General features: G+C 36.6%; 2 protein-coding genes and 1 long non-coding RNA gene across 3 annotated transcripts in view; 2 read left to right on the top strand and 1 right to left on the bottom strand.

The window, feature by feature from the left end:
• Nucleotides 1-605: 605 nt before the first annotated feature.
• Nucleotides 606-2,512, bottom strand: LOC128016287 (uncharacterized). Its single transcript, XR_008184127.1, has 2 exons — nt 2,145-2,512; nt 606-1,652 (listed from the first exon to the last, which is right to left on the bottom strand). It is a non-coding gene; the product is annotated as an uncharacterized LOC128016287 (long non-coding RNA).
• Nucleotides 2,513-4,579: 2,067 nt separating this feature from the next.
• LOC128016522 (bolA-like protein 3) lies at nt 4,580-6,986 on the top strand. The gene is made up of 4 exons (XM_052601084.1): nt 4,580-4,766; nt 4,971-5,100; nt 5,185-5,273; nt 6,514-6,986. The coding sequence occupies exons 1-4, from the start codon at nt 4,737-4,739 to the stop codon at nt 6,577-6,579; spliced, it is 315 nt and encodes a 104-aa protein (XP_052457044.1). The 5' UTR covers nt 4,580-4,736; the 3' UTR covers nt 6,580-6,986.
• A 727-nt stretch (nt 6,987-7,713) lies between these two features.
• LOC128016521 (synaptic vesicle membrane protein VAT-1 homolog-like) overlaps nt 7,714-22,921 on the top strand; it is a 42,115-nt gene continuing 26,907 nt past the window's right edge. Inside the window, exons 1-7 of the mRNA XM_052601083.1 lie at nt 7,714-8,013; nt 8,371-8,500; nt 11,618-11,833; nt 12,068-12,210; nt 14,406-14,509; nt 15,618-15,673; nt 15,800-15,994. Of these exons, the coding sequence (XP_052457043.1) occupies nt 7,724-8,013; nt 8,371-8,500; nt 11,618-11,833; nt 12,068-12,210; nt 14,406-14,509; nt 15,618-15,673; nt 15,800-15,994 (1,134 nt within the window). The 5' untranslated portion in view covers nt 7,714-7,723. The remainder of the gene's footprint in view (nt 8,014-8,370; nt 8,501-11,617; nt 11,834-12,067; nt 12,211-14,405; nt 14,510-15,617; nt 15,674-15,799; nt 15,995-22,921) is intronic.

Here is a 22,921-nt window from a genome sequence, read left to right as displayed (position 1 = left end):
CGCCACCTTACTGATGGCTGTGCAATCATTTATTTATTTTTTCCAATCCTTGAGAATGTAAATTGTATTATTTGTTTTATGCTAATTATACATTAAGTCATATCAGATATGTATTTTGATTTAGAATTCAGACATTATAGAAAATACCCAGCAAACATTCGGACGTCTTTTGACCGTTGAAAAGACGTCCATCCGAGACGTCCCGTCATGGTTGAAAAATAGTTCCAAAATGAAAGTTGAACCGACGTCTTTGACGTCTTTTAGACGTGAACTGCACGTCTTTTCTGCACGTCCCTGGACGTCTAAATGTGTCGTCTTCTGGACGTCTAAATGCGCCGATTTCTGGACGTCGTTGTCTTCTGGATTTTTAAATGCGTTGCTGCATAGTTTAAGTGTAAATATATATAAGCATGCATATAAAAGAATCACACACCCACTGTATAACATCGTGCAAGGCAATCAATTATGGCTTGAGGTTTAAAACATCTTGACAAAAGTTCAAGATCGGTTCAGTCAGACATGAACGTCGATAAAACATCTTAATCACATGTACATCACTAACAATTAACACATTATTTGTGGACATATGCAAAAAAAGAAGCATGTTCTGATTGAGCACATTTTATTGTTAATTTGTTTTTGAACAGTTTAGCATCTGTTAACCAAACTAAAATACTAATTACAAAATACTGAATTATATAAAGGGAAAATTCTTTCATTTACTCACCCTCATGTTTCAAACCTGTATACCTTTCTGTGTTCTGACGATATTGTTTTCATGTTTGCTTTACTGGGACAATGACAAATAATAATCTTCAAGATGATAATCTATTTAAAAATGTGTTTTTCAATGTTATCTTTGTATCCATTTTGGATTTCTGAAATAAGTTTACAGGCCTACCATTTTTTTCTTCAGAAATATGATTTAATGAGGGGCATCACTGAATAAAAAGTGCTGAAATACTCAATCTTAAAGTCCATTATTATTGTTAAAAATTTATATTTGCACAGTGTTTGTTTATTAATGTTTTTTATATATTATATTATAAATCAATATTAATTGCATTTATTTTAAAATACTTTAATCATATAATATTAAGAATATTATTAATATTTGAACATGTGGCATAAACACCTTGCAGGAGCCATTGTTGTCATGTGACAAGAAAATCATAAAACATAAGACCCTCATCATAAAATATGTTTGAAATCATTTCTATTTATGAAATCAAAGTGGTGTAAATGATTTTAAACTGTATAGAACCGACATGAATTAAAATATTACATTTCTGAGAATGTTTTCTACTAGAATGTTAAAAGATGGTTTCTTTTTATCAATTCTTTATTAATCTTGTCATTGACTTACACAGTTGTCTTATAAACACAAATATATTTGGAAGAAATATTGAAATATTGTAACCAAGCAGATCTCACAATCCATTAACTGCCACTGTAGGAAAAATTATTATGATTGTAACATGAGGGTGAGAAAATTATGACTATTTTCATTTTTGGATGGCTTATCCCTTAAAAACAAACTACAGTTGTTTGGCTCATTTCTTGTAACCTCCACCCCCATCTCTTCCTGGAGCGAGCTTCAGGTGTTCTGTCATTGCTGCATCCCATTCAGAGTCTCCACCTCTTCACAGCATCTGAGGGAAGAGAATACATTTCTTTTTAAAATAAATAAAATAAAACATTTGAGATAAATGACATGCACTTATTTTCAAAATATCTTTATGGTCTACAGCTAAAAAAAATAAATAAAAAAAACCCTTCGACCAAGATGAATGAATCATTAGAAAAAAAAAGGTAATCAACAAGCATTAGATTGTATTTTTATTGTACAAAAGGTGTAATGCTTTAATGTGATGCCCTTGAGAAACACTCACAGTGTAACTGTGAGAAAGTGAACAGGACATTTCTGATAAGACAGGAGAGCTGTGATGTCCCCTGAATAATTAATTAAAGCGTACCAATAAAAATTACATCAATATAAGTAACTTTTAGCCTTCTAACGTTAGCTAATTTTAGCCATACTCAGTGAATTTCAGTTGACAATGTAGGCATCATTTCTCTCGGTTCCTTTTTGTCAAACAAGTAAAACCCAAGCACGTTAATCAAATAATACAAAATGTACTTACACAACAGTAGATTTTATATAATTTATATCGATACATCTCAGTCCTCTTCGAGTCCTCTCCTCCTCGTGGTTGCCTGCTCAATATACCGGAACTTCCGGAAGGGAACTTCCGGAAAGCGAGATCTCGCGAGATAATCTATACTATCGCGGGATTTTGTAATTACACGAAATATATTAGTATATTTTGTGTCTACATCTTGGCAGCACCGTTTTGGAAATTACATTCAACTCAGACCGAAATTGTGACCGGGTATATATCTGTTTTACATGTATATGAATAGATTCAATAAAAATAATAACAACAAATTGAAAAAAACAGGTTGAAATAATGACTAAATTGCAGCATTGCTTTGCAATCACTTAACTACACTGGGCTCTTGGTGATTATATATTTTTTAAACAAGATAAAGTGAATATATTTACTTTATATATATATATATATTTTCCTGCTAGTCTTGCTTGGACATCTTTTCACAAACCATGACGAGACGTGTAAAAGACGTCAGTGGACGTCTATTCACAACCTCTTTAAAACCTCTTAAAAACTACTTGGTGCACTTTAATTAAATATTGCAGTATTAATCAAGGTGTAAGCACAGCTTTTGCATATTCCACAAGGATTTCACCATAGACAGTAAAAGAAATGGACACAGCGACCCCATTGGAACTCAATTGAGACAAATGAAGCCCGGTTTTAGCGTTTTTTAGCACTTCCGTTTCTGACGCGCAGACTCAAACGAGGCTTGACGACATCAGCAACCTGTCTGCCAGATGTAAATCTTCTAGTAGCTGTGCGTGCAAACTGCCATCATTAATCTTGCAGAGACGGCGAGCTTGAGCGGGGAGTTCTTTGTTGTGAGTGAGCAGGAGTAAGTATTCTGATTAATTATTTTGTATAGTATTTTAAAATGTAACGCCAGTACGCCATATTAAGTTAATTGCCTGCGAGCTTCTCCTCCTGTCTGTACGGTAATGCGACAGAGAGCCGAGTGGTTATGACGCAATCGTTAGCCTATTTTTTACAAAAACTGTTTATACGGGGCCATAATGTAACATAGAAGGTAATGAAGCCCATTATACATTGTCGTGTATCTTTAGAAATAAATAATGGACAAACAGAGTCTTTAAACGCCTCAAATGTAAAGTTATTCGCTGTCAAAGTGACGCCAAAATGAATGGGAGTCAATGGGAATGCTAACGCAAGTGAAGTTCTGCTAAAAGATGGCAGCCCCCACCCGACTTCAACTTCCGATCGAGTTCCTTGCCCCTTGGATTTCACAGAGGGTCATGATGGACGTGTAACGCACGTGTAAATGACGTCACTAGGTGACGTCCTCTCACAACGCGGGTAAATATTGAACTACACGTATCTAAAAATAAAAGAAACAACTATACATGAAACCCCATAGAACTATAAACGTGTACAAACATATCTGAATGCATTTTTAGGAAATGTTCTGTGTTACATATTTCTACCGATTTATGCCGTCCTACCGCGACTATTTTTGGCCGGCCACACGACGTCGCCGTCGGACCAATGTTTGCTGGGTACCACTCCATGTGTGAGATATAACATGTAATAAATAAAATATATAAATATATATAAGTTAAACATTACCTTGTCATATTGTTTTATAATTTATACATACCTCTTAATACATAATTTATAGATAACTCTTATATATGCCAATAAAATAAATAATCATATTAGAGTAATATATTACCTTATTTATTAATTATATTAGCGCTTCCTCATTAACATATCATATATATATATATATATATATAAAATAGGCTATATTACATATTGTAATATTATATAATAATCTGTCACCCCATTGAAGGCTCGCTGTAGTGAACTAACCCTGGAACATAACCTGCTCCGGAGCAGGTTAAGTTTAGAGAGTGAGTTGCTATGACTACTAACATACCCTGAAAGTTACCTCTGTTTTTGGAACCCAAAGTTGAGGTTATCCGCTTACTTACTCTTAAACATACCCGGGTATGTCACATAACCTGCTTTCTGGAATACCCCCCAGGACCTTTTCAAAAATCCCAGTAAATATGTTCTGGCAATCATATGGTTCTTACGGAGGTGACATGAATAATCTGAACTGTTTATAAATACTTATTTATAAACTTAATATTTAATTATTACTTATTTAATTATACTTAATATTTTTATGTAAATATGCACACTATTAGCCATTAAAGTGTGCACTGATCCAGACTTCAAAAATGACCTGAAATAGTAGACCATCCGGGGACTTATGGTATACTCTTTTGAACATACAACGCTTTGGGACGCACTTATTTTTTTTTATCTAAGGTACTATTTAGGATGGACACGTATGAACATTGGGACCATAGACTGTTTGGGACCATATTTGGGACGCGGGATAAATAATATATAAGTAGATTAATAGTTTGATCAGCAGGGGGCGCCATGAAAGTGTTCCTGAAGGTGGTGACGACATATTCACGAGACGAGCAGCACTGGAGTTAAACAGGACATGACTTTGTCAAGTCTATATTCGGCTTAATATTTATTTTATTATACTTTGATGAACTGACGAACTGTCTCGACGCCAAAATGTCTGTGCTCAGAACCATCAGATGCAGCGTAAATATTTGAATCTGCTCTCTCTGTTTTAACGCGTGTGTTTTGTTTGCGTTTGCTCAAAATGACGTGTTGCATGCGTTAATGTGACAGAGTCGTTTGACCCACGCAAAGAATAAAGCTGCACTGTCGCCTTGTCAGATACCACGCTGGAATAATATCATATTGTAAAACCATCGTTGCATGTGTGTCTTTCCGTGTGTTTAGCCTCAAGTGTTGTGTAGAGGTCTGCTCGCGCGGTCTGCTTCCAGTCTGACTGATGCAGAGACGAGACTCACGCGACTGTTGAAGGAGAAGTTTCCTCGCGCTTCATCGCTCAAGGTGGTGGATATATCAGGTAATGAAGCGTCAGATCTGAATTGTGTTTAAACGGCCAGGAAATGTATGCATGCTTGCTGTAATGTCTCTGGGTTAATTTCAGGAGGCTGTGGTGCAATGTACGAGATACACATCGAGTCTGATGAGTTTAGAGGAAAGAGGACAGTGCAGCAGCACCAGTTAGTCAATCAGGTAAAAGTCATATCGGATATTTAGAACTTGATGCAGTAAACAGTTCTATTAGCTCTGTTAGTACTATTTTATATATTTTTTATTTAAATTGTCATGTGCGTTGTCTTTAAAAGTAGATACATTAAACGTAATTTCTGAATTAGTGCGAGCTCCTGAAAGCTGTGCATCATAATAATTATTGATTTAATATCACTGAGCAAGCTTTAGTATTAAAGCATGACTGTTAGTGGTTTTTATGCAACATTTCAGTAAAAATTAAGTAAAAGGGAGAGAGTCCATGACATAATTCTGCACAACGCAAAATAATAATTTTGAAAAATATCTTCTTTTTTTTTTGTCATACAATGAAAGCCAGTGGAGTCCATTGTTTGTTTGTGACCCCAATCATCTTTTGTGTTCTGCAGAATGAAGTCATACAGGTTTTATTACACAAGTGTGCCAAATATGGCCTTGTAGTTCCCCTTTTTCTCTCCCACCATCAATGAAAAGAGTTCCAAAAAAAAAACCAAACAAGCCATAGCAACATACGGCCTGGCACAGAGTATTTGAGAAACAGCAGTTTCCTCTCCTCTTTCCTTTTCTTTTCATCCCAGCTATCCAAACAGGATGCATGAATAATAGTCTTGTTTGTCTGACTTTTTTTTTGTTTTTGTGGCCTTTTACATAAAGCCGGTTTCAATGGACACCCATGTAAGTTTGAGCAAAGTCTGTTTTTTTTTTTTTCAAGCTAGTTAAAATTGAGCGTTTTTTTAGCAGGGTTCATCATTATGGTGACCTGCACAACACAACTATCCTATCCAGAATTATAGGTTTGATTCTGGGTAAGAGATCACAAGTCAAAATGATCTTATACAGTAAAGCCCTGTATCTCTTAAAAAAAAAAAAATAAAGCACTTCACAGTAAAAGAATTTTAGAGACAAAATAGCCTTCTCAAACTTTCATGCCAGCAACAGTGTCTTTTTTTTCTTTTCTTGGACATATTTCATAACACTCTCTTAACGTTCAACAGAGAAGTGAATTGCATAAACTCAGTGAGAACCCACTGAACCAGATCTAACCTGGATTGGTTTTGTCAACTCTAAACCTATGCTGTGTTTGTTCAATCAGCTTTGTGTAACAAGCCACTTGTTTCTCTGACTAATTCATTACTGTAGTTATTTAATTGCTAATCAGATCACAATACATGTCATTAAAATAGCATTCAGTGTAAATCATAATCTGTGGTTTGTTGTTCAACAGGCTCTTAAAGATGAGATTAAAGCCATGCACGGTCTGCGGATATTCACTGATGTTCCTGGAAAATAGCAACTGCTCGGCGTCATTCTCACATTGTGTCAGTCTGCCGTCTTATATCACACACCTCAGTCTCTCAGTCTGTCTCTCTTTTTAAAGTAAAATATGCAGAGTTATAACAGTGGCAAATAAATACTCTACATTTATAAATAAAAATGTATAGTTAGATATGGTTCACAAATGCTGTGATACGCACAAAAGAAAAGACTTGTCATGTTGTTTTTGCTGTAAATGAGAGCGTGAAAGAAAAATGTAAAAATAAGTGTGCAAGGCATGTGGATGGTTTGAATCTTCATTGTTCAGTAGTTTATTGATCCCATTGTTTGTCTACAATTACACTTGAAGTAGATTTGTCAGTTATCAGATTTTTTTTTGTTCTGTTATGTCTGTTGATCCATTAAATCATGTCACATCCTTTACCCTTGTGTGGCAGAAGATTGATCCTATTCTAGGTCAAGCAAACCAATAATTATCAATTATTTTTATTTCATATGTAATTTCTTCGGTGCGTGTATTTTTTTTTAATGACTTGCATGGACCATTTCACCACTAGATGTCGTTTTTGTGTTTTGTAACAAAAAGCATTTCCCTTGTGGCATTTTTAATTGTATCGCCAATACAGGTACAGTGGTACTGAGGAGAAACCTTCTTATCAAGTATTTATTTATTTCGTAGGCAATTACTAGTTTTACGGTACAGTATCTTATTTGGTTACAGTATTCTGCTTTCCAGTGAAAAGCATCCAATAAATTTCATTTGAGTGAATCGGTTCGCTCGGACAGTTCATTTCAGTGCTTCTAATTGTATATATCTATATAACCGAGTATTTTTACGACGTAGTTCTTATTATCGACTTAAATACTTAGTTAAATATTCCTGTTTATGATTGTACTTGCGAATAAAATGTATACAGCATCTTTAGTTTTAGTGAACCGCTTCCATAACTGATTTATCGACTCTTGAGAAGCTTCTCTTTTAATTTTTATTTATTTATTTTGGAGGTGCAACAATATTTCCTTATACTGTTTAGCTCTTTATTTTTCCAAAAGTCTCATACATTTTACAATAACCTCTTTAACAGTCAAGTAATTCACAAACGTTGTGCGAATCGGTTCCAATGAACGATTCGCAAGAACGATTCGAACATCACTAGTGGATGGTGCTGCAGGAGCAGCAAAGAGCGCAGTCTCCTGGAGGGATTCCGCAGACCGTTAGGCTGTTCACATCACCTTCAGACATGGCAAAGGAAGGGACTGAGATTGCTGAAGAGACCGAGCAAATGATAGACCAGAAGGAGCCGGACAATCCCGTTTCTGCGGTTGTAGATTCAAAAGAAATGCGTGCTGTGCTGCTCACGGGCTTTGGTGGTCTAAACAAACTCAAAGTCACCAAGAAACCAATGCCAGAGCCTCAAGAAGGAGAAGTCAAAATTCGCGTGAAAGCATGGTAATTATCTCAGGTTGCATAGTCATTTAATAATTGTTTTTCAGCATGCGTGATGACTGTGGTGTGGCGCATCTGAGACTCGCGCGACTGGCTGGCAGCAGCAGCAGCAACATGTTGCAGCAAGAAGAACAAGTGCTTTCATCTAATATCCGTATTAGTAATGATATTTAAGATTTTAAGATTTCATGATTTGAATGCTGGTGGTTTTGGAAGTAAATCATCATCAAAAAAACAAACAAACAAACAAAAAAACTGGTGAATAAATGCATGGGTCCAGAATACTTTATTACATTAATTATTAAAATAAACTAGAATCAAGTATTACATTTATCTTGACCTCAACATTTAATTTTACAGTGGACTGAACTTTCTTGATCTAATGGTGCGTCAAGGAAATATTGATAATCCTCCAAAAACACCTTTTGTGCCTGGATTTGAGTGTTCTGGGATTGTAGAGAGTGTTGGAGAAAACACTGAAGGCTTTGAGGTATGTGCAGAAATGTTTGCAATGCTGATTTGTTGGTTGTGCACATATTAAGTAATATTTTGATTTTATACTTTTCTAACCTTTCATAAAATTTTTGTATTTTTATTTATTTATTTTTTTTATTGAAAGAAGGAAAAAAAGCCCTGGTTTTATATGCATCTAATTTCAGTCTGGCATTGATAATTATAATAGTTTGCTCTATGGAGTTTGAAGGAATAGTTAATCAGTTTGCTGAAAATGTACACACCCTCTGGCCATCTAAGATGTAGGTAAGTTTCTTCATTGGAACAGATTTGGGTGACTTGCTCACCAGTAGATCTATAGCAGTGAATGGGTGCCGTCAGAATGACAGTCCAAACAGCTGATAAAAACATCATGATAATCCACAAGTAATTCACACCACGATAGTCCATCAATTGACATCTTGTGAAGCAGAAAGCTTTGTGATTGTTAGAAACTAATCCAGCATTTTAACTATAAACCAGTGCTCTTGGCCAAAATTATTGAAGCCATGATTCATATTAGCGCTTCCTCCAGTGAAAAAGGAAAAAAAAATCCGTCCTCTCACATCAAAATTCACTAAAGATATTTGTTTAAAACTGTTTTGAACTATTTCTGCTTCTAAACGATGCTTGATCTGTGCATATTTCTATCCTGACTAATCAGACTAGACCACCTTTCACTGAAGAAAGCAATCTAATGGATAAAGGAGTTGTATTTTAGCTGAAAGCAATTGTTTGGAGGTCAAACATTTTTAATGATGGATCTGTTTGTTACAAACACACTGCTTTTCATTTCACAAGTAGATAATTGATGGGCTGGAGTCGTGTGGATTACTTGTGATTTTTTTATCAGCTGTTTGGACTCTCATTCTGACGGCACCCATTCACTGCAGAGGACCCATTGGTGCATAAGTGATGTAATGCTAAATTTCTCTAAATCTGTTGAAAAAATGAACTCCTCTGCATGGCCTTAGGGTGAGTAAATAATCAGCTAATTTCCATTTTGGGCGAACTATTCAAAAGGAATAGTTATTTAACAGGAACATTATTTAACAGTTTTGTGTCACATTTAGAAATATATTTGAGAGCAGATCCTCATCTAGTTGATTCATTGAAGGGCTTGATTGCTCTTGGGACATTTAAACGTTGGTTAAAAACACATCATTTCCATCTTTATTTGACCCTCTATCTCTTGCACTCTATATTATAATTGTATTCTTTAAAAAAAAAAAACTAGCTGTCTAATCTTTTTGTATTCTATTTTTACATTTAAATCTTTCTCTACATTTATTATACAATTAACAAAAGCAAAAAAGACCTAACACTAGCTTGCTCTATTCTTTTTCTATTCTATCTGTTTATTATATTATTTAAAAAGCCTTTGCTATGTGTTCTGCGCTTAAAGGGTTAGTTTGCCCAAAAATGAAAATGATGTCATTAATAACTCACCCTTATGCTGTTCCAAACATGTAAGGCCTCCTTTTATCTTCGGAACACAGTTTAAGATATTTTAGATTTAGTCCGAGAGCTCTCAGTCCCTCCATTGAAGCTGTGTGTACGGTATACTGTCCATGTCCAGAAAGGTAAGAAAAACATCATCAAAGTAGTCCATGTGACATCAGAGGGTCCGTTGGAATTTTTTGAAGCATCGAAAAAACATTTTGGTCCAAAAATAGCAAAAACGACGACTTTATTCAGCATTGTCTTCTCTTCCGTGTCTGTTGTGAGAGAGAGTTCAAATCAAAGCAGCTGGATTTCCGGTTCGCGAACGAATCATTCAGTTCACCAAATAGAACTGAATTGTTTTAAACGGTTCACATCTCTAATACGCATTAATCCACAAATTACTTAAGCTGTTAACTTTTTTTAATGTGGCTGACACTCCCTCTGAGTTCAAACAAACCAATATCCCGGAGTAATGCATGCACTCAAACAGTACACTGACTGAACTGCTGTGAAGAGAGAACTGAAGATGAACACCGAGCCGAGCCAGATAATGAACAATAGACTGACTCGTTCACGAGAGAAGAACCAGTTGCATCGGTGTTCGGATCACCTGTAGTTCTTTCGGACAGTTCGATTCAATAAACCGTTTGAAGAAAACTGTTCACTGGTTCTTTTGCGCTCAACGTAATGGCGTCATTGCCGATGATTGCCCTTGATTCAAGCCTTCGGTTTACCCGTGCTCATAACACTAGCACAGAATCAGTTCAGAATCAATCACCAAAAGAATCAGTTCAGTTCAGACGCTCCGTGTGTCGGTCTGCTTCACGCTGAATCACACATGCGCAGTATCATCAGCTCCTCGGTTCACGAATCGGACGCGTCTGACAGAAACGGTTCTTCACTCGTGAACGAGTCAGTCTATCGTTATCTGGCTCGGCTCGGTGTTCATCACAGCAGTTCAGTCAATGTACTGTTTGAGTAAATGAATTACTCCGGGATATTGGTTTGTTTGAACTCAGAGGGAGTGTCAGCCACATTAAAAAAGTTAACAGCTTAAGTCATTTGTGGATTAATGCGTATTAGAGATGCGAACCATTTAAAACGATTCAGTTCGATTTGGTGAACTGAATGATTCGTTCGCGAACCGGATATCCAGACTGCTTTGATTTGAACTCTCTCTCACAACAGACACGGAAGAGAAGACAATGCTGAATAAAGTCGTAGTTTTTGCTATTTTTGGACCAAAATGTATTTTCGATGCTTCAAAAAATTCCAACGGACCCTCTGATGTCACATGGACTACTTTGATGATGTTTTTCTTACCTTTCTGGACATAGACAGTATACCGTACACACAGCTTCAATGGAGGGACTGAGAGCTCTCAGAATTAATCTAAAATATCTTAAACCGTGTTCCGAAGATAAAAGGAGGCCTTACATGTTTGGAACAGCATAAGGGTGAGTTATTAATGACATCATTTTCATTTTTGGGCGAACTAACACTTTAAGCTAACTGAGACTTGTTATAGCACTTATATAGCATTGCTCTTTTGTTGTTTTTGATTGCTTCCATATTGTCCTCATTTGTAAGTCGCTTTGGTAAAAAGCATCTGCTAAACGACTAAATGTAAATGTAACTATTCCTTTAAGGACGTCTTGCCTCCTTTCAGATCGGTGACAGAGTGATGGCTTTTGTAAACTACAGTGCTTGGGCAGAGGTGGTGTGCACACCGTTGGATTTTGTGTATAAGATCCCAGACGACATGACGTTCCCAGAGGCGGCTGCCTTCTCTATGAACTTTGTGGCTGCCTACATGATGCTGTTTGAAGTGGCCAATCTCCGGGAGGGGATGTCTGTGTTAGTTCACTCCGCAGGAGGTGCGGTGGTAAGTGTGTTGCTTTGAGGGAAAGGGTTAGTAAAGAAACATTAAAGTTTAATTTTAGCTTATAGAAAAATGGGGATTTGGATACAAAACATCATCGTAATGATCCAGTTTTGATATTTAGCTTTCCTAGTTTAACAAGCAAATATCAAAACAGCTTTATTATTTGGCTTATGGTGGGATGTGATCAAAATTATTATTCAAAACTATTGATCTTCTCCTCTTTTTCCATATTAGGGTCAAGCAGTCGCTCAACTGTGTTCCACTGTCCCGAATGTCACTGTGTTTGGGACCGCCTCTCCCTTCAAACACGAAGCCATACAGCACTCAGTCACTCATCTGTTTGACAGAAACATCGACTGCGTTCCAGAAGTTAAGAAGTAAGCACAAACGCTGTTTTTGACGTTACATGAAAGTAAACGAGCGTCGAGAAACAGGATTGGTTAGGTGATGAGAATATAATACATGAGTCATACTGGGAGGAGAAGGCAAGTGTGAGAAGGCAGACGTCACCAGTGCTTCCTCTAGACCTGCGTGGCACCTGTCCCCATGGCAACACCCAGCAGATGGGAAGGTAGTGTGTTGTAGTATGTATGTGGAGGGGCACCTGTACGTCCTGCTTATCAACCACACAAAGCCTGAAAATGTGCAGCAACTGACTCATTCAGAGCCAGCCGTGACAAATTTAAGTAAACATAATATTGCAGGAGTTTTAAGGGCTGGTGTCTAAGGGTGCTTTCACACTAGCACTTTTGGTGCACACCCGGGGTCGATTGACGTCAGAATTTCGGTTCGTTTGGATGATGTGAACGCTGTCTTCCGTACTCGGATGCGCACCTGCGAATCAGACCCAGAGTCCGCTTAACAACGGTTTGTCTGGGGTACACTTCATGTGAACTCTGGTACGGTTCACTGCTTATGTGAACGCAATCGTACCAAATCGCGGAAGTGAACCGCTTTTAATGACAAATAATTTGATGAAAATGTGTGTTTGTGTGTGTGTTTCACTCACTTTCCCGATGAGCGTGACTAACGCGCTGCAAGCAGAGAGCTGTACATCTCATTTATGTTCGCCTTCAACGTTCTTTAGAGCATTTTCAGTACATTCGTAAGACAGACGCAAGTGCCGTTATGTACCGAAGCTTTATCAACAAAACGAACAGTTCAAAAACATAATACATAAAAGTTCAGAGAGTAATGTTAAGCATTTGCCGCCTTCTCTTGCGCTGTCGTTACCAAGCAACGGGGTAAACAGCTGCTGGCTTGATGACGCAAGCGAACCGCGGTTCGGACCGAAATATTACAATATGAATACAGTCCAGCGGGGGCAGGGGGAGGGGGGAGCAACCGAACTCGGGTTCGGACCAGGCAAGTGAACCAAGTGTGAAAGCACCCTAAAAGTTCCTATGGTGAATCTCAATTGTAATGCATTTTTTGTTGATTTTGTATTGGTTACTTTAAAAAAAAAAGAAAAGTACTGAAACAAGACCATGGTGCAGTAATGGTAAAAATACATGGTAATTCTAAAATATAATAACACCAACAACAACATTTTTTTGGTTTGTGTCTAGAATGATATGTATTTTATTGAAGTGATTTTATGCATGTTTATGTTCTGGTTAAGCCAGAAAATGTGCAGCAACTGATTCAGTCTGAGACAATTGCAACAAATTTGAGAAAACTCTTTTTTTTATTTTTATGGACTGTTGTCTGACACTTCCTACAGTGGATGTATAAAGCATGTTTTGTATATTTTTATTGGTTTCCCTTGCAAAAAAAAGGTATTATGGCAATTCTAAAATACACAAACATAGTTTAGTTGAAATCTTGAATGATAGTAAATGATGCTTTTTGTTTTTGTTTTATTTAACAAAATATGTGTTTAATTGAAATGATTTGACCTTGATGCATGTTTTTGGTAAAAAAAAAGAAAAAAGCCAGAAAATGTGCAGAAACTGACTCAAAAACAAACATGAGGAAGCATTATTTTGTTTTAATATTACTATTAACGTTTTTATTTTATTTTATTTTCAAGATTCAGGTGCTTTTGTCCAACGAGTCCTATGGTGGATAGGAATGGTGGCCACCATAGGATTTCATTTGTAAACAACATATTACTACGTTGGTTTATTTATAGAAAACTATGGCAGTATTATGTACTTTTTGTGTTATTCTAACAAAATGTTTTATTGAAGTGATTTATTCACTTAAATGGAGTATGAGAGAGAAGCTCAGCACTCTTTTCATCTCTGTGGTTCCACATTCCAGTCAGGATCAGGGGCAAAGCTAAATTTAATCGGACTCAAGTTGGTCTTGCTTCCACAATAGGCAGGACCCCGGGCATCACAAGACCTCCTAATGGTCAAGATTTGTAGGCGGTCCACGAACCATGAAGACAGGAATGCATTAGAACCCATGTTTATAAAGACAAACCTCGCATTCATTATCAGCTGAACAATATTCAGTATTAGGGTATTATTAATATTCCAAATTTTCAGAGGCCCCCATTTAAGCAGCCTACCAGTGCTTAGAGCAGTAATACTGAATGATTAATGGTGTCTTTTTTCTTCTGCAGGATATCTCCAGATGGAGTAGACATTGTACTGGACTGTTTGTGTGGGGAGAACACAGGAAAAGGCCTAAGTTTGCTCAAGCCCATGGGAACGTACATCCTGTATGGTTGGTACTAACAGATGGAAGAGCATTTACATAATACTTATTAATAGTAATGTAGTTGTTTAGTTTAGGTATGGGGTGGATTAAACAATCTAGAATATGGTCACACAGAATAAGGCATAATATGTGCTTTATAACTATGAATAAACAGCAAGTATGCTAGTAATATGCATGCTAATAAACAGCTAGTTAATGGGGAGAATTGGTCCTATAGTACTATAAAAGATCTTCCCTTGTGAAAAATAATTTTGACATACGTTAAAAAAAAAAAAAAAAGACTAATGGTGACAGAACTTTCATATTTGGTAACTATTGCATCATGCAATGGTCATGCATTGTAAAGAAAGAGATTGTAAGATGTTATTTTTTCCTCTGTTGGAAAAGGTTCATTTGTGACCTTCCGACCCTCATCTAAAAGCAGTCACTAGACACAATTGAGGTTAATCACATAATTCACATAGAAGATATTGCCTGCAACTTTAATTACTTCAATTCCCTTAGCTTTCTTGTCCATTAGGAATATCTAATTAGAAGAGACACCACAGAGATAATGTAAAATTTTGGTTTAAGAACACATTACTGCCAAATGAATGAATCAGTCATCATCATTCTGGATGGACCTTATTAATAAGAGTGCCATTTGGCATTGCTGTAATAGTGCCATATTTTATTGCTTCATATGCCAAGATTGTACTTTGTATTTTACAACATCTCATGTCCATTAAAAATGTTATGTTTGAGCCACTTGCTCCAGCAAAAATAATCATTGTTTTCAGACAGGTTTCAGACATTGCTCAGATAGCTTGAAAGTCAATATTGGTGTGTCGGATTTATTGAGATGCTCAAACAAGCAATGTTTTGAAGCCTTCACAGAGACACAGTGTTACACTCATCAGAAAAATCAATTAACCTGTGAGTGGTTTACTTATAGTTGACTTGACTCTGCAAGTTAACCCTATAAATCCTACTGTTCATATTTTATTCAGTCATCATTGTAGTGAATTTTATGTTTTACCTCCACAATAGCAACTGCACCTTTGATCATAAAATCAAACACAAAACACACACACACGTACAGTGTTAAAATGTACCTTTGTGAACATATTTCCAGGTTCATCAAACATGGTGACAGGAGAAACAAAAAGTTTCTTCAGTTTTGCTAAATCTGTGAGTAAAGTTTAATGTCTACTTTCCATAAAATGTAACCATCTTAAGTGTTGGTACATGATGTAACTGTTTCAAGTTTTGGTGGTCTGTTATCATTGTAAAAAGAAATGGTTCTTTATCTCACAGTGGTGGCAGGTTGAGAAGGTGAACCCTATCAAACTCTATGAGGAGAATAAAGTCATAGCCGGATTCTCGCTCCTGAACCTCCTCTTCAAGCAGGGAGGGTGTAGCCAAGTCAAGACAGCAGTGCAAAAACTTCTTTCACTTTACAACCAAAAGAAGATCAAGCCTGTTGTTGATTCACTTTGGGCGCTTGAGGAGGTAAGGGACTGCTTTCATACACAGTCCAATTTCCTTTTGAAAGCTTGAAACTTGCAATGTAAACATATCACACGCATGTATTTAAGTCTGGATTTAAGTAATGTTTTTGAAAGGAGTCTATGATTCTCACTTTGGCTATTTGAACGGATGTATAGGAAAAATTTTAAAAATGTGAAATATTGTTACAATTTAAAATTATATATTTCTATTTAAATCTATCTTGATTTATTGCAATTTCCATTTCAGGATTATTTGACATAATATGAAGTTCAATATACCAGCATTTATTTGAAAACAGAAATTTTTACTTGAAATGTTGTACTTTTTTTTTTTTTTTTTTTTTTTTTTTTACAAATTTTGTAATATTAAAAATGGCTTTTACTGTCAGTTTTGAACAATTTAACTTACCCAAACTTTTAAATGGTGTATCATGGTGTCCACTAAATTATTAAGCAGCCAATACAGTTTTCTATTAAGGATAATAGTAAAGTCTTTGTTTCTTGAGCCCTAATTCAGAATTTTAGCATGATGTGACACTGAAGACTGTAGTAATGATGTTGCAAATCCTGTTTGCATCACATAAATAAATAATATTTTAATATATATTTAAAGAGAATACAGGTCTATAAATGAGCAATATTTTACAATATTACTGATTTTACGATCGAATGAATGCAGCCTTGGTGGGCATGAGATTTTCTTCAAAGACATTATAAAATCAAATCTAAAATATTATGAACTTTCGATCAGTAGTGTGTCTGTACTTGCATACTTTACTTTCAAAACTAAAAATCACATTGTTACTCATCTCACATTCAAGAAGCAAGCCAATCGTAACAGACTGTATTTACATAGGTACAAAGCAGTTTAGAAATGGCCCATTTAATTCAGAGAGGTTTAACCTGTAGGATTAAGAGGGAGTAAAAACAAAATTTTGCCTTGTTTTAGATCATGAAAAAACCAGTAAAGAAAAATACATGATATGATCTTTATGAGATCTAAACATGTCAAAATAAGCTTGAATTGCCATTCACAGCCCATTTTAATGTGAATTATTTAAGTTTGAAACAGTCCATTTTGATCTAATGTTGATGTTAATGTAATTGATCAAATCAACACAGTGGATCGTTTTATATTTAGAGTATGAATCACTTTCTTTGTGCTCTGCTTGCCAGTGTGATTTCACTTCAGGTTCCTGTCATCAGTCAAGCAATAAATGTACCTCCTTTAAATCCCTGAAAATTAAATTCCCTGAAGCCCTGAAAGCTTGGCTTTTAAGGTTTGAATGCATGCGTGCAAATCTCTGTTCCTGCATGTGATCAGCTGGTATCTCAGACCATCAGATGACAGGTGGACAGTCCAGGCCTGGTGCATCTTTTTGCTTTGATTACAGCTGGTTTATGTTGTTCTGTTCTTCCTACACAGCTATGTTTGTTTTCTACAAACCTGCCTGTGTTTTACAGAGCACTGTGTGATACGCTTCATTCACATTGCAGAAGTCTCTTTGAATTGACACATTTTACTTTTTGGATTATGCAGCTGTAATTTACTTATTATTAGATACTATACTATACTATACTAAGTTTTAGAATAAGAAAATGCACATATGTACCATAAGTGTTGCTATTTCCCTTTATTGTGGCCATGCTAGAGCCATAGCTTTTTTTCCACTTCCATTTAATGCATTGAATTAATCAAAAGTGACAGTTAATTTTTTTTTAATTATTACAAAAAATATATATATTTCAAAGAAATGCTGTTCATTTGACCTTTCTATTAATCAAAGAAACCATAAAATGTATCATGGTTTCTGTAAAAAAAATCTAACTGCCACAATTGTTTTTATTGATAATGTTAAAGGTGCTGTAGGGAACTTTTGTAAAAAAATATTTTTTACATATTTGTTAAACCTGTCATTATGTCCTGACAGTAGAATATGAGACAGATAATCTGTGAAAAAATCAAGCTCCTCTGGCTCCTCCCAGTGGTCCTATTGCCATTTGCAGAAACTCCATCGCTCCCGGTAAAAAACAACCAATCAGAGCTGCGGTCCGTAACTTTGTTTGTGTTCAAAATGTAGAAAAATGAACATAATAAGCGAGTACACCATGAATCCATTTTACAAACCGTGTTTTTAGCTTGTCCTGAATCACTAGGGTGCACCTATAATAAGTGTTTATATTCAGACTATTTTAGATTGCTTCGGGGATACCGCGGCGGAGTAACCCAGTACCTTTGTGATTCTTCATAGACATAAACAGAGAGAAGTAGTTCCGGCAACGATGTTCTTCCGCAAGACGCAAGCAGTTCTGTTTATTAACCGCTAGAGCATCAAAAGTTCCCTACTGCAGCTTTAAGAAATTAATCTTGAGCACCAGATCGGCATATTAAAATGATTTCTGAAGGATCATGTTACGCTGAAAAACTGAATAATGGCAAAAGAATTTAGCCTGGCCTTCAAAGAAATAAATTATGTTTGGAAACAACAACAACAAAAAAGTTGTTTCAAATTGTAATGATATTTCACAATATTACAGCATTTTTGGTCGGGTTGGGTTGTTAATATTTTTCAAGTGAACTCTCGAAATACTTTATTTAGGTAGTACTTTACAATAATAAACACATTAATACACTTTAATCTATTTCGTTATGCTATTATTACTAAGGAAATAGTGGTAATGAGCAGCTTTTCCATCTAAAAGTAAGCATAAGCAACAGCAGGCAGCTGAGGAAGACTATAATATACTGTAAACTCAAGTCCGACCGCCCCCCCTCGGTCCGAAGCCAGAACCCCCCATCCTCTTCTTTGGTGCTGGGCCTGAATGTCCCAAATAAATAAAACATTTGAGCTTATCTTGCCTATTCCGGTTGCTTGTTTTTCTTGCAAAATCTGGCAACACTGAACCATTAAAAGACTAATGATGAGTAAAGCTAGCTCAAGATATCAAATCTAACCCAAGATGTCAGAGTGTTAGTGTACAATCAGCCCTGTGAAAAAAACGAATCTTTAACTAAACACTTTAATTAAATTATATTTGTTTCTTATATTAAAAATGTTATATTTCAGTGCCCGCCATTGCAGTATAGTCCTCAAGCTCTCACAGTCCAAATGAAATCTTGCCAATTGCAGTTGCCAACAAGAGGGTCCAAAATTAAAATAAATAAATAAATGGTATTGAAAACTAAATCAAATCAAGTCAGTTGCCACAGAGAAATCTGCTTTGCAGTGAAATTAAATTTACTCACATCACTTTTATCAAATAAAAACAGCAAGGACGAGACTTGAGATTTGGTTATTACATTTTCTTAATACATCTACTAATAATACATCTGTCATCCATGTTAAAATTTTACATAGAGATGTAAGTTTAGAGATGAAATAGACATATGATTTAGACTACAGAAGAGCAATATCCCAAATATATCAATTGAATTACATTTACATTTTGCAGATGCTTTTATCCAAAGCAATTTGCAATTGGGGGATACATAAAGTGATTCCTTTTAAAAGTTGCAAACAGACACAGGAAGTTGATAATACCTAGTCTAGGCATTGTTCGAACAAGTACAAGCTAGATAGAGAAGGAATGAATAGAGAGAGACATTTTCTTTTTTTTATGACGAAGTCAAGTATTTTTTAAAGAGACGAGTTTTCAGCTGTCTCTTGAAAATTGTCATGGATTCAGCATTCCGGATATGGGTGGGAAGATCATTCCACCAGCCGTGAATGGGGAATGGATAATGTTCTGGAAGTGATTTTGAGCCTGTGATGGTACCACGAGGCGTTGCTCACTAGTGGATCTCAGACTTCGAGTGCTGAGTCTGTGGCTGTTCTATATGCAAGCATCAGTGTCTTGAACTTGATGCGAACCACAACTGGTAGCAAGTGCAAGGAGATAAAAAGAGGTATAACATGGGGCTTTTTGGGGCTCATTGAAGACCAGTCATGCCGCTGCATTCTGAATCATTTGTAGAGGTTTGGTTGTGCTTGCTGGAAGTCCAGCCAGTAGAGCATTGCAGTAGTCCAGCCTATAAATGACAAGGGCCTGGACAAGAAGTTGTGCTAACACTTTAGAATGAGTATAAATCTCTCAATAAATTCTTAGTTTGCTGCTTATTAATAGTTAGTAAGGTAGTTGTTAAGTTTAGGTATTGGGTAGGATTAAGAATATAGAATAAGGTCATGTAGAATAAGGCATTAATATGTGCTTAATTAGAACTGATACATGGCTAATATTCTAGTGATGTGCATGCTAATAAGCAACTAATAGGTGTAACCGTAAAATAAAGTGTTAGGGGCCTGATCTTTCTGATGTTGTGCAATGAAACCTGCAAGATTGAGTAGATCTGTGCAGCTACCGTTGGATCATCTGGTTGAAATGAAAGATAGATCTATGTGTCATTAGCATAGCATGGGTAGGAGTAGCCATGTTGCCTGTATGATGGAACCCAGTGATGATGCGCATATGGAGAAGAGGAGGGTTCCAAGAACTGACCCCTGAGGAACCCCAGTGACCAGTTGATGTGCTTTGAATACCTTGCCTCCCCAAGCCACCCTGAAAGACATACCAGTGAGATTCAAACCAGCAAAGTGGAATCCCTGTGATGTCCAGTGATGAGAGGGCAGACAGAAGGATCTGATGATTGACAGTGTCAAAAGCAGCAGATTGATCCAGCATAATAAGAACTGATGATTTGGAATCAGCTTTTTTAATTCGTTGGGCTTCCGTGAATGACAGTAGCACAGTCTCAGTTAAATGGCCGCTGCTGAAACCTGACTGATTAGTTTCCAGTTTGTTGTTCTGTGAAAGAAACAATGATACATGGTTGAAAATAACTATTTCAAGGGTTTTCGCTATGAATGGAATGAGAGAGACCAGTCTTTAGCTATCTGTAAGTGAAGTGTTTAATTGAGGTTTTTTGAGCAGTGGGGTTACCGAGCCTGCTTGAATGCAGTGGGGAAGGTGTCTGTGTGGAGAGATGTGTTGATGATGTATGTGAGTTCTGGTAAGAGTGTAGGAGAGATTGCTTGGAAAAGGTGTGAGGGGATTGGGTCAAGAGGGCATGTTGTAGGATGGCTGGAGAGGGGAAGTTTTAATACTTCTGCCTCAATGGCTAGGTTTACATGCACGAATATAATCAATTTGTAATTGGATTGACAGCTCAATCGGATTGAAAAATGTTCATATAAATACCTTAATCAATCCGATTGAGCTCGATCCAAATGAAATTTCGATCGGATTGAATGGGGTGGTTTATCCCTCTTCCAATATGATTGAGAGTGCATGTAAATACTTGATCGGATTGAACCACGAAAATGGAAGAACTGCGCATGTGCAAGGATGCAGAAATAACGTAATGACATGTGACGCACAGAAGGAGCTGCTCTTCCTTTTAAATAAAGTGTTGTATAAATGCGTGTCCCATCATTATAAAACTTTCCTTTCACTCAGCAACTGTGACAATCTTGTTTTGGACACTCATCCACAGGCGATCCGGCTTGGAAGCGGGGAGGGGCTTTTTTTGTTTTTTTGCATGATAAATTGAGCAGCACAGTGGTTTATATGTATATTTATCCATTAATGTGTAAATATTAATTCTGCAGTTATGTGCAAACAATGAGATGCTAGTATCTATACGTCACGTTCACTTTTTACTTTCACTTTCACTATTTGAGCAGTGTGCGCATGTAAAAAAAAAATCTATTCCTATTTGAAGCTTATGACACATAAATACACACATCAACCCGATCACTTTATCAAGCATTCATGTAAACACTACAATCAGATTAATCAATCGTAATGAATTCAGTCCGATTGAACCAAAAAGTGTGTATGTGAATGTAGCCAGTGAGGGGACAGAAAGAGAAGATGGGAGTTTTAGCAGTGGATGTGGTTGGTTTGGAGTCCTGTGTGTGTGGGGCTGACAATTGATTATTGTTCTGGTTTTGTCTGTGAAGAATGTGGCGAAATTCAGCTGTTATATTAGTGGTGGGAGGTGGTGGAGTGGGACAGAGGAGAGAATTTAATGTTTTTAATAGATTATGTGTCTGGAGTGCTGCTGATCTTAAGGAAGTGTGAAAATTTGGCAGTATGGACTTCAGCAGAGAAAGATGAAAGCAAAGACTGATAAATACTGAGATCTGATGGATATTTTGATTTGAACCATTTTCTGTCTGCTGCCCTGGGTTTGGTCACAGAGAACATCAGATAACCAGGGGTTAGAGGAGGAAGCCCATGCTAGCCTGGAAGAGAGAGGACAAATTTTGTCTAAACTAGAGGTTAAAGTAGACCATAAATGTCCTGCATTCACATTCAGAGATGAGAAATTGGTAAGTGAGGGAAGAGAGGAGGATATTATGGAGGAAGGATGTAGTTTAAATGTAATGAAGAAATGGTCAGAGATATGTAGGCGTTTTACCAAAATGTTTTCTGCAATACAATTGTGTGTGTAAATTAAGTCAAGTTGGTTGCCTGATTTGTGCGTGCCTGTAGAATAAGTCATTTGAGATCAAATGAAGCAAGGAGTGAATGGAAGTCTGTAGCATAAGGCTTGTCCAGATGAATGCTGAAGCCACCAAAGTGTAAAAGTGGACTGACATCCTCCGGGAATGAGGACAGCAGGCCATCCAGCTCCTCTAAGGTGGATAAAATTTGCCCAGGAGGGCGGTAAATTACCAGAACATGTTTTATAGGCGCTCTTACAGTGATCACATGAGATTCAAATGAGTTATAACTGCATAGGATAGAGTGGGTTGTGTATTTCCAGTTGTTAGAAAAGAGCAAACCAGTGCCCCCACCCCGGCCAGACTGACAGGGTGGGTGTGAGGTCTCAGTCAAGCCCAAGATGCTGAGTGTGGATTGTAAAGAAAAAGCTGAAATAATAATATATAAAAAAAAATGATAATAACAATTTAGTCCCTATTTG

The sequence above is a fragment of the Carassius gibelio genome, chromosome A7 (genome assembly GCF_023724105.1).
Source record: "Carassius gibelio isolate Cgi1373 ecotype wild population from Czech Republic chromosome A7, carGib1.2-hapl.c, whole genome shotgun sequence".
In the NCBI taxonomy this organism is placed as follows: Eukaryota; Metazoa; Chordata; class Actinopteri; order Cypriniformes; family Cyprinidae; genus Carassius; species Carassius gibelio.
Note: the sequence above shows the minus strand (reverse complement) of the source record. Positions and strands in the feature narration are given on the sequence as shown.